Below are 13,593 nucleotides of genomic sequence, written 5' to 3'. Positions count from 1 at the left end.
CAAATGTCCAGGGGCGCCTGGGTGGCTCAGTCATTAAGCGTCTGCCTTCGGCTCTGGTCAGGATCCCAGGGTCCTGGGATCGAGTCCCGCATCGGCCTCCCTGCTCAGTGGGAAGCCTGCTTCTCCCTTTCCCACTCCCCCTGCTTGTGTTCCCTCTCTCACTTCACTGTGTCTCTCTCTGTCAAATAAATTAAAATCTTAAAAAATAAATAAATAAATAATAAAACAAATGTCCAGTCAGCTTATTAAAAGGAAGAAACATGTAACTAACATTTATTAAAGACCTATTATATCCTGATCAGGGTTTTACAAGTTTTGTTTCCCAGATATTCTTATTTACTCCTTGTTTATTAAAATCCTAACTATATATGGGACAGAGAGCCACGGATGGACAATCAGTGCGCCTTGGAAGAAAAGCTACTCTAATAATTTCATTTTCAAATTGATGGCTATCCTTTTTTTGTTTATTCAGAGTATAGAGTGGTACATCTGTTATTACAAAGATAATACAAGTCTTAAAAAGATCCACATTTCCTTTTTACATAGACTATGGAGGGACCAACTTCATATTATTTAAAACAAATTTGGAAATTTTAGTCACTCCACCTGTAAGACCTTCCAAATCCTTTAAGTAACTTATTTTCAGCATCTTCTTATTATTCAAATTACCTCTAAAATTGAGTAAAATACCAAGAGCAATGGGTAGGGAGGAAAAGCAATCTTTGACAAAAGACTTCCACACCAAATGCAGTTTTCTTTATTTTAAATGTTACTATAGTGCTAAGAGTAAGCTTCCTCATCAACTATACTCAAAAAAGTAAAATAAAAGTGCAAGCTTCCTGTAGGCTCCTTTAACTCTCTTATTTTAAGGGTTTTTTTTGTGGTTTTTTTTTTTAACTTGATAAAAACACAGTTGCTCCTAATGTGAAAGCAATTCTGTAGCTCAATTAAATTCTATTTGGATACTACTCCAAATCTAGGAAAGCTTGTTCAAACAGAGTAAAAATCAGTCCATGGTTGAAAAGCTAAGAGACTGTCTGAATCCTTGAATATATCCCCACAAATCTTTATTTTCAGTCTACTACATCTCCTACTCTTTGGCAGTTGAGATAAAAAGGTGACTGGGGCACACACGCCAATTTCCAAGAAACTCCTGGTCTGTGGGAGAAGACAGTCACAGACAGATATACAAAGCATTCTGAGTGCTCCAACACGGATGCCAACAGTGTATTCTGGGTGCTTGGAAGAGGGATGACCAGCTGGGGGTAGGGATGGGGAGGTGGGCTGTGACTGCCTCTCCCAAGAACAGATGACAATTTTAGAAGGTGAATATGAACATGCCTCTGATGAAGAGGCAGGGTGGTGGAAGGCACTGCAAGGTAGGTGGTACAACCTGAGAAAAGAAAGATGAAAAATACCCTGCTCTGTGTGGGGAACCGCAAGCAGTTCGGTAGTGCTAAATGTACTAAGCAAGCCCCCAAACGCTTTCACGGGTTCTAGCTAGATGGCTCTGGAGCGGGCAAGTATGGAGAATAGTTCTGAGTGCAGCAGGAACGGAGAAGGGGGTAAGGAACTGAGAAATGTTAGTAGGTAAACGGTCGGGGACTGGGGACAGGCTGGCTGTTGGGTGGGGGAGGCTGCGAGGTAGGGAGACAGGTGTCACTCCTGCCTGAGTTTCTTCGGTGAGTGTGGCTGGGAATGCTGGAGCTTTTTACGCTGTGAGGACAGAGCTCAGAACTCAGATGCAGGATGATCTGTGCTGGGTACTCGAGAAATGAAAAAATTTCAAAAATAATCACTTAATCTCGCTGGGAAGCAAAATATCTGTGTGTATCTCATGGCTTTTTGTTTCCTCTGGAGCCCGTGATGGATGTCTGTGTATGAGGATGTAGACATCTTTCCTTTCTCTGGTACTGCTGCCCACTGGCGTCTGGCCAAGGAGGAGCTCCACACTTGTAGATGCTGCCCAGAAGTTATAAGATGCTGAGAGCTCAAATGAGGATCGAGGAGACTTCTTTGGACAGAGTCTCTCTTTCCCTAAGTTTTGTTCAAAACAACCCTTTTGGAGCTATGGACACCCTTAGAGCTTAGTTTTCAAGATGCCCAGGCTGGTATTATGGCAAATAAAAATCTCCCGATTCCACTAGTCAGACAGCCTTTGCCTTCTTCCAAGTTACCTTGGAAAATGGAGGCTCTGGTCTCATCATCAACAGATTCAAAATCAGAAGAAGAACCAGGTTGGGAGAAGTAACCGGGTGTTCAGTTTTGGAAATGCTATGTTTTTGCTGCCTCAGTGCATCCAGTCGGAAGTTGGCAGCAAGTAACCAGGAAGGCTGGTCTGCTCCTGGGGGAGAAATCTGAGCTGGAAACCATCACCACACAACTGAAACCTAAGGAGTGAGCAGGAGGATTTGGGGAGAAAGAACAAAGTAAAGTGGGCCACAGGCAAGAGGAAGAAGGAAGTCCATGAGAAAAACAAAAGGAACGACAGAGAAGGAGAGAATCAGTCAAGTGAAGGAGCAAGGGAAACAAAAGAATAGAAGGTGTCAGAGAGGGCCTGGGGGGAACAGCAGTGTCTACCGCAGCACAAAGCATGAATGTTGCAGCTAAGGACTGTTGAAGCTCCAGAAAAGTTTCGAGGGCAGATACCAGAATGCGATGGGTTTAGGAATGAAGCATCTGGAAGCACCTGGAAGGAAGTACATCTGGAGACGTCAAAACGAGAAGAGGAGTCAAAGCTTTTCTGGCATCTAGCGGGGAGCCAGGGAGCTGGTGAGCAGGTTTAGATATGGCTCAGTCCCACATGGTGACATATCCTTCAACCCATGGGTTAAGACTTCGGCAATCACATTTTTAAAATAAGCTGCAAGATTCTAAGTCACAGAAGTCCTGCAGTGACATGGTTATCCGTCTTCTAAACATCAGGGGCAGGAGGGGGTACAGAGAAGAAGAAACATTACACTATGCCTCTCGAGTCTTTATGCATGTACTATAATATCATAGCCCCACAAAATGACAGGAAATTAAGAGAATGTAAATAATTTAAATTGTCTATGTTCTTGTCAGTAATGGTAGGAGTGCCTCCATGTTTCCGTCAGCAGGTACGTATTCTTTTTAAACACTGGAAGTGTGAGTAGTTTGATCTGTAGGGAAAATTATAGTCCAACAGTATCCAAAAGGTTACCATGATATAGCTAAATTATCTCTGCCTGTCACAGGTTAAAGAACATTTAAATTCTGGAAGTTCACATCAGCTTTTTCTAGATAACAAATCTTAAGTACCTTCCTATATTCACTCAATTAGTGATCTTGGGCCTTGATAACACTGCAGAGAGAAACTTTCCAACTATCATTCAAATCATATCTAAAAAGGTGGTCATAAATATTTTAAAACCTAAGTGAACTAATAAGACCTAGACCCATTAAGGATAAGATCTTTTACAACAAATTAAATAAAACAATTTATTGAAGTCTGGACTCAAGATAAGCTAGATTTACTAGCTGACCTTTTATTCATTTAAAGAACAAAATTAGCTCTAATTGCATTAGAATGGAATCCAGTAAATTTCCCCAAGTCATCTAATGTGGCATCCGTGTAAGAACGGCTATAATTGTTTACAAGTAAGATGGAAATGCTTTGATTATAATCTTTCCACTTGTTTTACTGTGTAGTAAAAGCATTTCCCCAAACCTAAAGCCAGTTTTCCGGACAGCATGCTATTTTTTTCCTTACACATACTGCATGTTTGGTGTTAATGAACAAACTACAACATGCCAGGGTAGGAAATTAAACTTGGAGATTTCATCATCAGTTTAGGTCAGTAACAATGAGAGAGTCAGAGATGGAGGCCAAGAACTCCTTGTCTGTGAAAGTCAGAAAAAGGCCAAAGACCTGAATAGGAAAAATTTTAACTACCTGCTTCCCCTCAGAATTGCAGCTGAGACATAAGGGCTTGGGTCTGTTGAATTTATAAGTACTTAATAAGGTAGCAAGGATAATGTATACAGCAACTGTTCAGCCGCTAGGGAACATCATTTGTAATGTTACCATTTGTCACTAGCATTACAAATAAGTCATTTGCCATACATTTTAAAATATAGTTATTCTTAGGATTTTTTTTGGGGGGGGTCCTTGTTCCTATCATTTGGCTTCTAATATAGGCAAAATACCTATGAAATGTTTTAGTCTCAGTGACAAGCTATCCAGAGCAAAACAAAACTATCAACATGTTTCAATCTTTTTTTTTCTTTTAATCAAAAGCAGACAGTTTTATTGGAAGGGAGACAAATTAAAAATAGAAAAGCAAAAGGCCTTCTAAGTCTGACTCTGAAATGTTCCTGAGCTTTACTTCTAAAGGGTCATTTTTTATTTTTTTAAAAGATTTTATTTATTTATTTTTGTGAGAGCAAGCAAGCGAGCGTGTGCGCATGCATGCACATAAGCAGGGGGAGCGGCAGGCAGAGGGAGAGGGAGAGAGCAGGGAGCCCGATGCGGGACTCGATCCCAGAACCCCGGATCATGACCTGAGCTGAAGGCAGACGCTTAGCCGACTGAGCCACCTAGGCGCCCTAAAGGATCATTTTTTAAACCAACAAGTTTTGCTCGGCCTCCTCAGCATGCTTCTATAAAAATATGAAATATGACTGCCTTTCCTTAAATAAAACGTGATCAGTCGTTTCTGCCTGCCCCTCATCCTTTAGTAAGAGAGTCCTTCTTTCCTTCTGTGACTACCATTGTCCCTTCCGTCGGTGTCTCCGCAACCACAGGCGCTGGGGAACCAGGCGTGCAGAGCACTAGGAACCATCCCAGCCTTGGGTGACTTGGACCATGGTCGCCACCATACGATGGCACAACGGAGTCAAAGAAAGTGAGCAGGATCCTAATGATACTGTTTTGAACCCTGGATACCGCCTCACCTGAAGTCAAAGAAACCTCTTTTACTTTGTCCCTTTCAGCTAGTTTGATTTGGGTTTCTGTTACTTGAAACTAAGAGTCTTGATTAACACAAAAAGAAAACACAAGTGTTCCAACTAGAGATGAGAAGATTCTTTACAGACTCGTCTTCACTGAGCGTGTTACTACTATGCTATAAAATGGGATTAGAGATCGCTACAAGAAATAAACAAAAATTGTCTTTGTATCTGCTATAAAAGCTGCTATGGAAGACATGGGTTTGTCAGCTGGTTCCCTATGGAAATAAAGTTTTAAATTTGGTGCCTTGAAAAACTTGTTCTCTCCTGAGAAACTCAGAGGTACCTTCCCTTTCAAAACTGTATTTCACTGTTTGCCCTCCTTGCTAGGAAGCCATAATCCTACCTGATGTGCGATCATTCGTTTCTTTTTCCTCTTGTTGATGTTATTTCCTATTCCTTTTTTCTAATAACTTTATTGTACTCTCTCTAAGCTGCCATAAATTTGTTTAGACTGGAAAAGAATTATATATGAATAAACAACGTTTCACATAAAGAGGGAAAATGCAGAAAGTAGGATAAAAATCAGTTGCTATTATTTCTCTAAAGAACTTATCAATAAAAACCACAACACACATTTCACCCTGTTAAATTCTTTCGGCTAAACCTGGCTACATTTTAAAATGTGAAATGCTTATTTTCTTTAAAGATATTTTAAATGATTATTCCTGTAATTGCTCATGATTGTTCTCTACTTCTTTCTAGCTGTACTGTCAAAAAGCATTACTGAGGAAAGTTTGGATCATAAAAAGACAATAAATATCTATAAATATCTTCTTTTTAAAGATTAAACCCTTTATGTTTTTAAAGATTAATGAGCAAACTTTTAGCTCCCATTTTCATAGTACATATGATTTAGAAATTCCAACTATTAAAAAGCCCCCTCCCAGAAATAACTAAGTTCCGTAAACTGCAGTTTTGCAACAAAAAACCTAATTATTTACACAAAAAGGAAAGCATCCAATTTTCAGCACCTTTGCTAAGAGAGGTCTGATCAATGAAAGAGTTCCCTGAATCATAAGGAATCTGAAAACACTCAGGGCTGTGTTGACAGTGGAAACCAAAACGCTGGTAAAAAGAAAACTATAATTGCCAGCAGTAAACTGGTCACTGAAAAATATCTCAGTATAATTTGCATATTTTGGGAAAGGGGTTACATCTATAAAAAGACAAGCTACTGTAATCTGTCAAAAGAAAATTTAGAATTATCATTGATAATAATATTGTTCTCTGAAAGGCATCATAAATGATTCCGTGTCACTTGATCAAATATACTATCAGAGAGTAATTGGAAAAAATGACCAACCGTTACTGGATGTCTGAGGGGTGGAGCTCAAGTAATTATCCCTTCTCTGGTGAGCTCACTGCATAAGGGCACCAGTGTCCTGAGGGCAAAGGGACCAGTGTACAATTTCTCCAACACAGTAACCCCCATCGACCACCCGGAATAATAGAGCTGACAGACGGGTGGGGGATTCACCAGGGAAGAAAGCTCCACTCAAGGAGAAGGGCAAAAAAGACAGAGACTTCCTCCCCAGCACTGGCAGAGGGCAGCAAGGAAGAGGCATCTGAGAAATGCAAGGCGGGGGGGGGGGGGGGGGGGGGGGGGTGGGGGGGGGGGGGGGGGGGGGGGGGGGGGGGGGGGGGGGGTGTTTGCCTAATCCCATACCTGCCGCTATTATCCACCCCAATCTTTATATACATTTAATCTTTTTCTTAATACATTACCAACATTTATTGATTTATTAAGACTTTACCAATATTTAAAATTATTTTTCCTTTTAATGAGAAGCTCCTTTAACAGAATTTTGAGCTTTAAACATGGAGCCACACACATTTAAACTTAGAAGAGCTGCAGGCCCTGTTCTGCCCTGTCCTTCCTGCTGGTCTTAACAGTCCCAGCTCCCAAGATACTCCCATCACATGACTTTGCTCTATTTTCTTCATAGAAATGAAGGGATAAATGAATGCCATAAGTTAGCTCACTCTTCCTAATTTGCTCAACATAAACTAACTCAGTCCACGGTAAAGACCGGGATGACAAGTAAGATGGCCACGCTGTGCTGCCCCTTGCCCATCTACATACACTCTACTCACCCTGCTCTTTGTCACCAAGTACAAGTGTGACATCATGATCCTCATCAACACAGGTGCAAAGCTGTTCCTGGGCAAGCTGAGACCTACTTGACAGTTAGGCCAAGCTGAGGTATTTGCAGTTTACTTAAATGTGCTTCCCACTCGTACTGCTCACGAACTTTATAGGGGCGGGGATTACAATTTCAGGGTTACTGTTCTGGTTTCATCTTCATTACTGACTAAGAGCAACTCTGGAGACCCATTCCTGGGGGACATGTCAAAGGAATCTGAGGTCCTTGCAAAGTCATCTTGAATTCTAACGCTTATCTGCTGGAGGCACTGGACTCCCCACAGACCCTTTAGAATACAGATTCCAGGCATGTTAAATGAAGGCAAAAACAAGGTGTCTCTGTCTTGCTATGGGGAACAACATCAAGAACAGAGGAAATAGTCTAACCTCAAAGTACTTTCCCGGATCAAGGGCAGAAGACCTTCTTTATTTAGGAAAATTTAGAAACTAAATATTGTCTTAAAGATCTTCCAATGAGAGGGTATAATTTGAACCCTGTAAAGCTTTTTCCTTTTTCCCATAATTTCAAAAGACTATCCTCTGCCTGTTCTTCAGCAATAAACAAACCCTTCGCCCGGACTATTCAGAGCCCCCTTTCTGAATCTCTGCTCATTAATTTCACTTCAAAAGAGTACTGTAGCCCCAAGTGTGTACAAACTAAGTAAAGGCACATTTATATGAATCTTCCGCCTCTTTTCCATTATTACTGCCATGGAATAAGCCATGTATCCTTATGCTATAACAATAAGAGATTACTTTTAATTTCATATAATTTACATGTGTCATCATAAAATATTCTTCTTTGAATTTTTTTCAACCATTGTTGGCTTCAGAGCCATCCAAAAACTGGCAGTGGGATAGATTTTGGCTCAGGGGCCATAGTGTGCTGATCTTTGATTTAGATTTTTTTTTAAAAAGCTCTTTACTGATTAAGATATATTTTACATAAAATCCTATTACTATGTGACTTGGGCCTGTTTTTTCTCTTATTTTAATTTAAAATGTAATCTATTTCACTTAATTTATTCCTTTGTTTATTATAAGTATTCCCTTGTGTCTGACTTTGGCCAAGTGATTAATGATTCATATAACATGGGGGTTATTTACCTAAATGTTTGGAAGTTCACATATTATATAACGTTATACTCTCACAGGCAATTTGTCTACAGTGTCTGAGTATTATAGTTTCCCTAATACTGGACAGTCTGTTCCAGGATAACAGGATCTATTTCTCACGTTTCCCAGGATCTTAGGTGATTTGTTGAGAGGAGAAAAATAGTCAAGAGAATGAATGAAAGATGCTTAAGGGTGGATGAGAGGAATATTATCATCAAAGTCTTTTCACGGACCTTATTTCTCTAAAGGGAATGAACAAGTCAAATTTTTTTTTTTTTTTAGATTTTATTTATTTATTTGACACACAGAGAGAGACAGCTAGAGAGGGAACACAAGCAGGGGGAGCGGGAGAGGGAGAAGCAGGCTCCTGGCTGAGTAGGGAGCCTGATGCGGGGCTCGATCCCAGGACCCTGGGATCATGACCTGAGCCGAAGGCAGACGCTTAATGACTGAGCCACCCAAGCGCCCCAAGCAAACCAAACTCTTTTGTGGAAGTAAAGATTAAGTAATGATGAGTTACTGAGAAAATAGTCATAAATGTGAACTAATAAGAGAAAAGTATTTGTTGAATGATATATAAGAATATCTTCCCGTGAGAGGAATGAGCCCAAGTACAGAATTTCCAAAAAGATAATATCAATAGTTACTCTGGCTGGGTCTCCCTGGTAATCAGCCTTCTACTGGTTGACAGAGGAGGACATTATTCACATTTTTGTAGGTAAAATAGAGGGCATGGGGTAAACCAGCATCTGGTTAAAGAAGAGCTGAATCTACAGTATTTTTGTTAACACTGTCTAAGCTTGTCAGTAACACTACCACCCACTGTCTAGGTTTCTATTGATATAACCAAAAAGAGCAATGTGGAAATTATGTGGATAATTTAGGTGAGAAAAGGATGAACTATCTGGATTTTCTTCTTCTTCTTTCACTCTTCAGAAGCACATACATTTTCCTGGAAGACCATGTTTGCCTGTACAACATCATTCCTCATAATGATATTGGGCCTTTTCATTGCGTTATGTTTGGAATTCACACAAGCAACAGCATAAAATACAAACTTTTAAGATGGAATGAACCACTGAGAACACAAAGCATATTTTCTGTTGTCTACTCTACCCACTATGTAAGTGCATGGCTCCTGCTTTCATTATTATGGCTAAAAACTGAATGAAAATTCAATGCCCTGGAAGCCCATTTTCTACACAATCTTTGATTGTGTGCAATGTAAATGAATCCATTTTCAGGCTTACTGGTGAAAAATAAGGTGTAAACTAGTACTTCTAGCTTGTGGAATTCATTTAAATGATAAACAGTATGATTTTTACAACAAGAAGAATGATTTTTAACATAATTTACAAAAATAAATGTTTTACCACCTTATTAAAATCATGTAAGAGTATTTAATTCATATCCCAAAAATGAATAAAAGAAACAAAGCCGACTAATTTACTTTAAAAGAAGGGTGGGCTGTGATTCTGTGAAAATTAAGACGGACAGTGAACACGAGGTTCACATTTCTAGTCTTCTCTTCAGCAAACAAGCAAATGAGCTGGTAATTAAGACTTCAGTTGCTACTATTATATACTGTTTCACCAAGCCTTGGGCAGTATCTTTGTTTTCAGGTATAAATTCATTTATAGGCATACTTATTTTGGAATATACAGGTATATTTATTTCAGAATAAAACCATGAGAATCTCTGTTCTTTGTCATGGTGGGTAGAGAAGACATACTTGAGAAGGTATAACACTGCACCCACCTGGGCGGAATATGGCAGTTAGTTCACTCAATATATAGTTTCTTCCTTTTCAGATAACCAGGACCTTAAGAATTACGCAGACACAGTGTCATGTCTTTAAAAAACAGACAGAGAACAAGAAAGAAGGGATCCTGTATGTCAAATAAAGCAATAAGCATTTCCTCTGAGGAAGAAACCGATACAATTTGAAAATGAAGAATTCCCAAAGTAAAGCTTGACCCTCCATGTTTGTACCTGGAAGAGGTTAGAGTTCTAAACCCATTAGGAAAGAGCAGAGAAGGTTAAGTTCAGTTTATTTCACTCTAATTGAAAACGTTTCTACTTACATCTTGTCTTGGCCAGCACCAACTCTGAGAGTCAATCGGGGAATAACCGGACTTGGGGCTGGGACAACTGGCTCCACTTTGATCTGTTGAAGTTATTACATTAGAGTTAAATGCATTTTCAACAAAATTCCTCCTACCTCTTCCCCTACTTCCTCATCTCCACGAGCCTGATAAGCCAGTTTAAGCCTCAAATGTGGCTAAAATGTGAGTTGCAAGGACAATCAGGGTTATTTTGATTCTGTTTCTCAAAAATTGCAGGCTCTCTGGCTTCATGAGAAATTCTACAAACTTGAATTATTTCATGTAAGTGATGGGAAATATTTCTGCATTTTCTTAGTTCTGGTTAATTTCTTGGATTTTATTGTTAGCATTTTTACACAAAAACTCATCTAGTCTGGTGAACATTTGGGGAACATTTAAATAATTGCCAGACTTCAAGTAAATAGAAAAAAAATGCAGTGATATCTGCATCTATAAGATAAAATGTATCTCTTTATGGAACTTGAAAAACATGAAACTCATCCTAAGTTTGCATTACCATACAAGAAAACAGTAATACCAAGTATAATTGCAGCATTAAACTGCTGTTTTTTTGGCTAGTGGTCAACAGATCTGAAATACTGTAAAAGAAAAAACAGAGGTTTTTAGAAGGATTTGTAGTGAAGGCGATAGCTGCTGAATAGGCTGAAGATCTTCACAAATATTTGAGCCAACGGTCAGAAAGGGAACACACAAATCAAGGGTGATTTTAAAGGGGGTCTTCACACGTGTTGGTGTGAAGATCCTATGGTATGATGTTTTGAATGAACAAACTGAACAAAAGCTCTGTAGCTCACATTATCATCTATATCAGAGTTTTTCCACAGGTGTTTGGGATTTTTGGTGGGACAGTTCTTCGTTGAACGGAATGGTGGAGGCACTGTGAGCTGTTCAACATCCCTTGTCTTGGGGTCCTGCCACCTGCCAACAGTACCCTGCTAGTCCCTGTGATAACTAGTTGCAAACCACTGACTTACACATTTCAAGTCCAAGAATTAAATCCTAACAGGACAGTGTGGTAGTTCTAAAGGGGAATGAATCTATAACATAATACTCAATCGTCTAATTACTGTATTGCACATCGATCAAATTTACTATTTTTTCATACGTTTTTAACTATCTCCCTGGGGTTTTTTTTTTTTTTTTTTAAATCCATCGTCACATCAAGACCTGTGGTTTCGACCATTCTCTTGAACAGTGCCTGCACGCAGGAGGCACTCGAATACTTACAGAGTTAACAATTCAAGCACCCTCAACTCCCTGCCTCTTGGTTATTTCGCCATCTGTCCAGGACCAATCTGAAATCATCCTCAAGGGCACCGTGTAATTCCAAAGGAAATTTTCAAGACCACATAAAAGTCTACCATCAGAACCTTGAGTTCTGCCTATGCCTTCAATGCTGTTTATTTGGATTACAGCTCAGCGAGGTGAGGGCAGAGACCATATCGGTTTTGCTTATTGCTGCTTCGCAGGGCCTATCACGGGGGCTGACATATCCTAAGTGCAGTGAAAGAAGGTATCTGAAGTGAGGATTTCAAACCCTTACCTCTTTCCAGACCTGTCTCCCGTGATTTCCTTTCCTCTTTTGCCCCTCAGGCTCCACAGGAAATAAACACTGAGGCCACCAGGCAGGAGAGCTTCTTCAGCCCCTACAGACCTACAGACTTCTCTGCATCAACAACTATACTAGAGTCCGTCTCCTCTGGTATCTTGAGGAAACTTCCTTCTCCCATAGGCATCTTCAACTTCGCAGTTCCACAATTTTCCGCTAGCTTTTAAATGTGCTCAACGATCTTAAAAAACCTGCCTGCCCTTCAGCCTCTCCCTGACAACCTCTTATATTTTTCAGTCTCACATCTTTGTCTCCTTCTTCACTTACTCATTCCTCAACCCACTCCAATCTACTTTCTCCCCCAAGCAGGTCACTGAAACCACTCTCAGACACCAATCGTTTCCTGACATCTTGGTATATTTTCCACTGGGGATCTTATCATACTCCTTCCTTCTCCTCTACTAGGTCCTCTGCCTTTGCCTGATCTTATTTGGCCCCCTCCCCTTGTCCCTTGACACTTTCTTCAGTGAGCTCATCCATGTTCATGGTTTTAATCGAAGGTTTTTACAATATATCATGTCTTCAAAATCTCCGTCTCTAGACTAGCACTGATTGAAGCTAAGACCAAAATAGAATATTGCCTACTGAACATTTTGAACACAATTTCCTGTGTTTCATCTCACCACATCTAAACTTTAACTTATCAACTTCCCCACAAAAACCTGCTCCTCCAAATGTTCTCACTTTTGGCACATGTCTCCTCCATTTGCCCAGTTCTTTGGACAGTATGTCCAGTGGTTCTCCTTAAGGCCCTAGGGGACCAGGGGCCACTGGGGTGTGGTTAGAGCAAGACCCATGGACAACTAGCTAGGGTTTGCATCCACTTCCCCCCATTCCTTTTTTAACAGAGAGTTCCAGATCTAACCAAATCTGAAAACCAATGGTTTGGTCTATTTTGTAAACTATTAAGATTTCTCTATTTTTCTCACCTTTCTGTATTATCTGTGGGAGAACAGACAAATATATCCAAAACAAACAAACATTTTAAACAACTTACTACGTGCCAGGCACTCTGGTTGGATATTTTTCAGATGTTCTCATATAGGTTTTTTAACAAACATGTGGGGTAGGCATTAGGGTTTCTGTTTTACAGGGAAACTGATCATATATGAAGCAATCATTTTTCCTTTTCCTTTTTCTGTTCTAAGGTCACACAAACAGCAAAACTAGGATTGGATTCAGTTGTTTTGTTTCAGAGAATGGAAAATTACATAAAGTTCCTATATTTTTTTAATTCTAAAAAACTTTAGGGCCATATGGTCATAAATGATGAGTAATATTCCACATTCCTTCAGCCTGCAATACTATTATTAAAGCACTTAACCTTTTTTTAAGCTTTATTTAAAAATAAAGCTGCTTTACCTTGAAAAATATCTTTACTATTATTATGCTTCTCATCGTCATTTGCTTCATTTCTATTACCACATTACACAATAATTATAACTCACACTTGCATAGCACAAAGTGTGTTCCATATACATGATCCAATTTGCTCTTTGAACTCTGTGCTAAGTTGGGTGTGGAAGGTATTATCATCCCCAAGTATTGGGGACCAGAAAGATTAAGTGGTTTGCCCAGAGTGAAAAAGTTAAGTAAGTAAATGATCTACCTGTAGGTCTCATGAC

General features: G+C 39.7%; 1 protein-coding gene across 2 annotated transcripts in view; it reads right to left on the bottom strand.

The window, feature by feature from the left end:
- Nucleotides 1-13,593, bottom strand: part of TAF3 (TATA-box binding protein associated factor 3) — a 176,308-nt gene that overhangs the window by 24,037 nt on the left and 138,678 nt on the right. For both annotated transcript variants that reach the window (XR_004301950.1, XM_032425516.1), the window contains exon 4: nt 10,318-10,400. Coding sequence is in view for 1 of the 2 variants with exons in the window: in XM_032425516.1 (XP_032281407.1) it covers nt 10,318-10,400 (83 nt within the window). In the remaining variant the exon portion in view is untranslated. The remainder of the gene's footprint in view (nt 1-10,317; nt 10,401-13,593) is intronic.

This window comes from Phoca vitulina, unplaced genomic scaffold (genome assembly GCF_004348235.1).
Source record: "Phoca vitulina isolate PV1807 unplaced genomic scaffold, GSC_HSeal_1.0 scaffold33, whole genome shotgun sequence".
NCBI lineage: Eukaryota > Metazoa > Chordata > Mammalia > Carnivora > Phocidae > Phoca > Phoca vitulina.
This window is presented reverse-complemented; position numbering and strand designations above follow the sequence as displayed.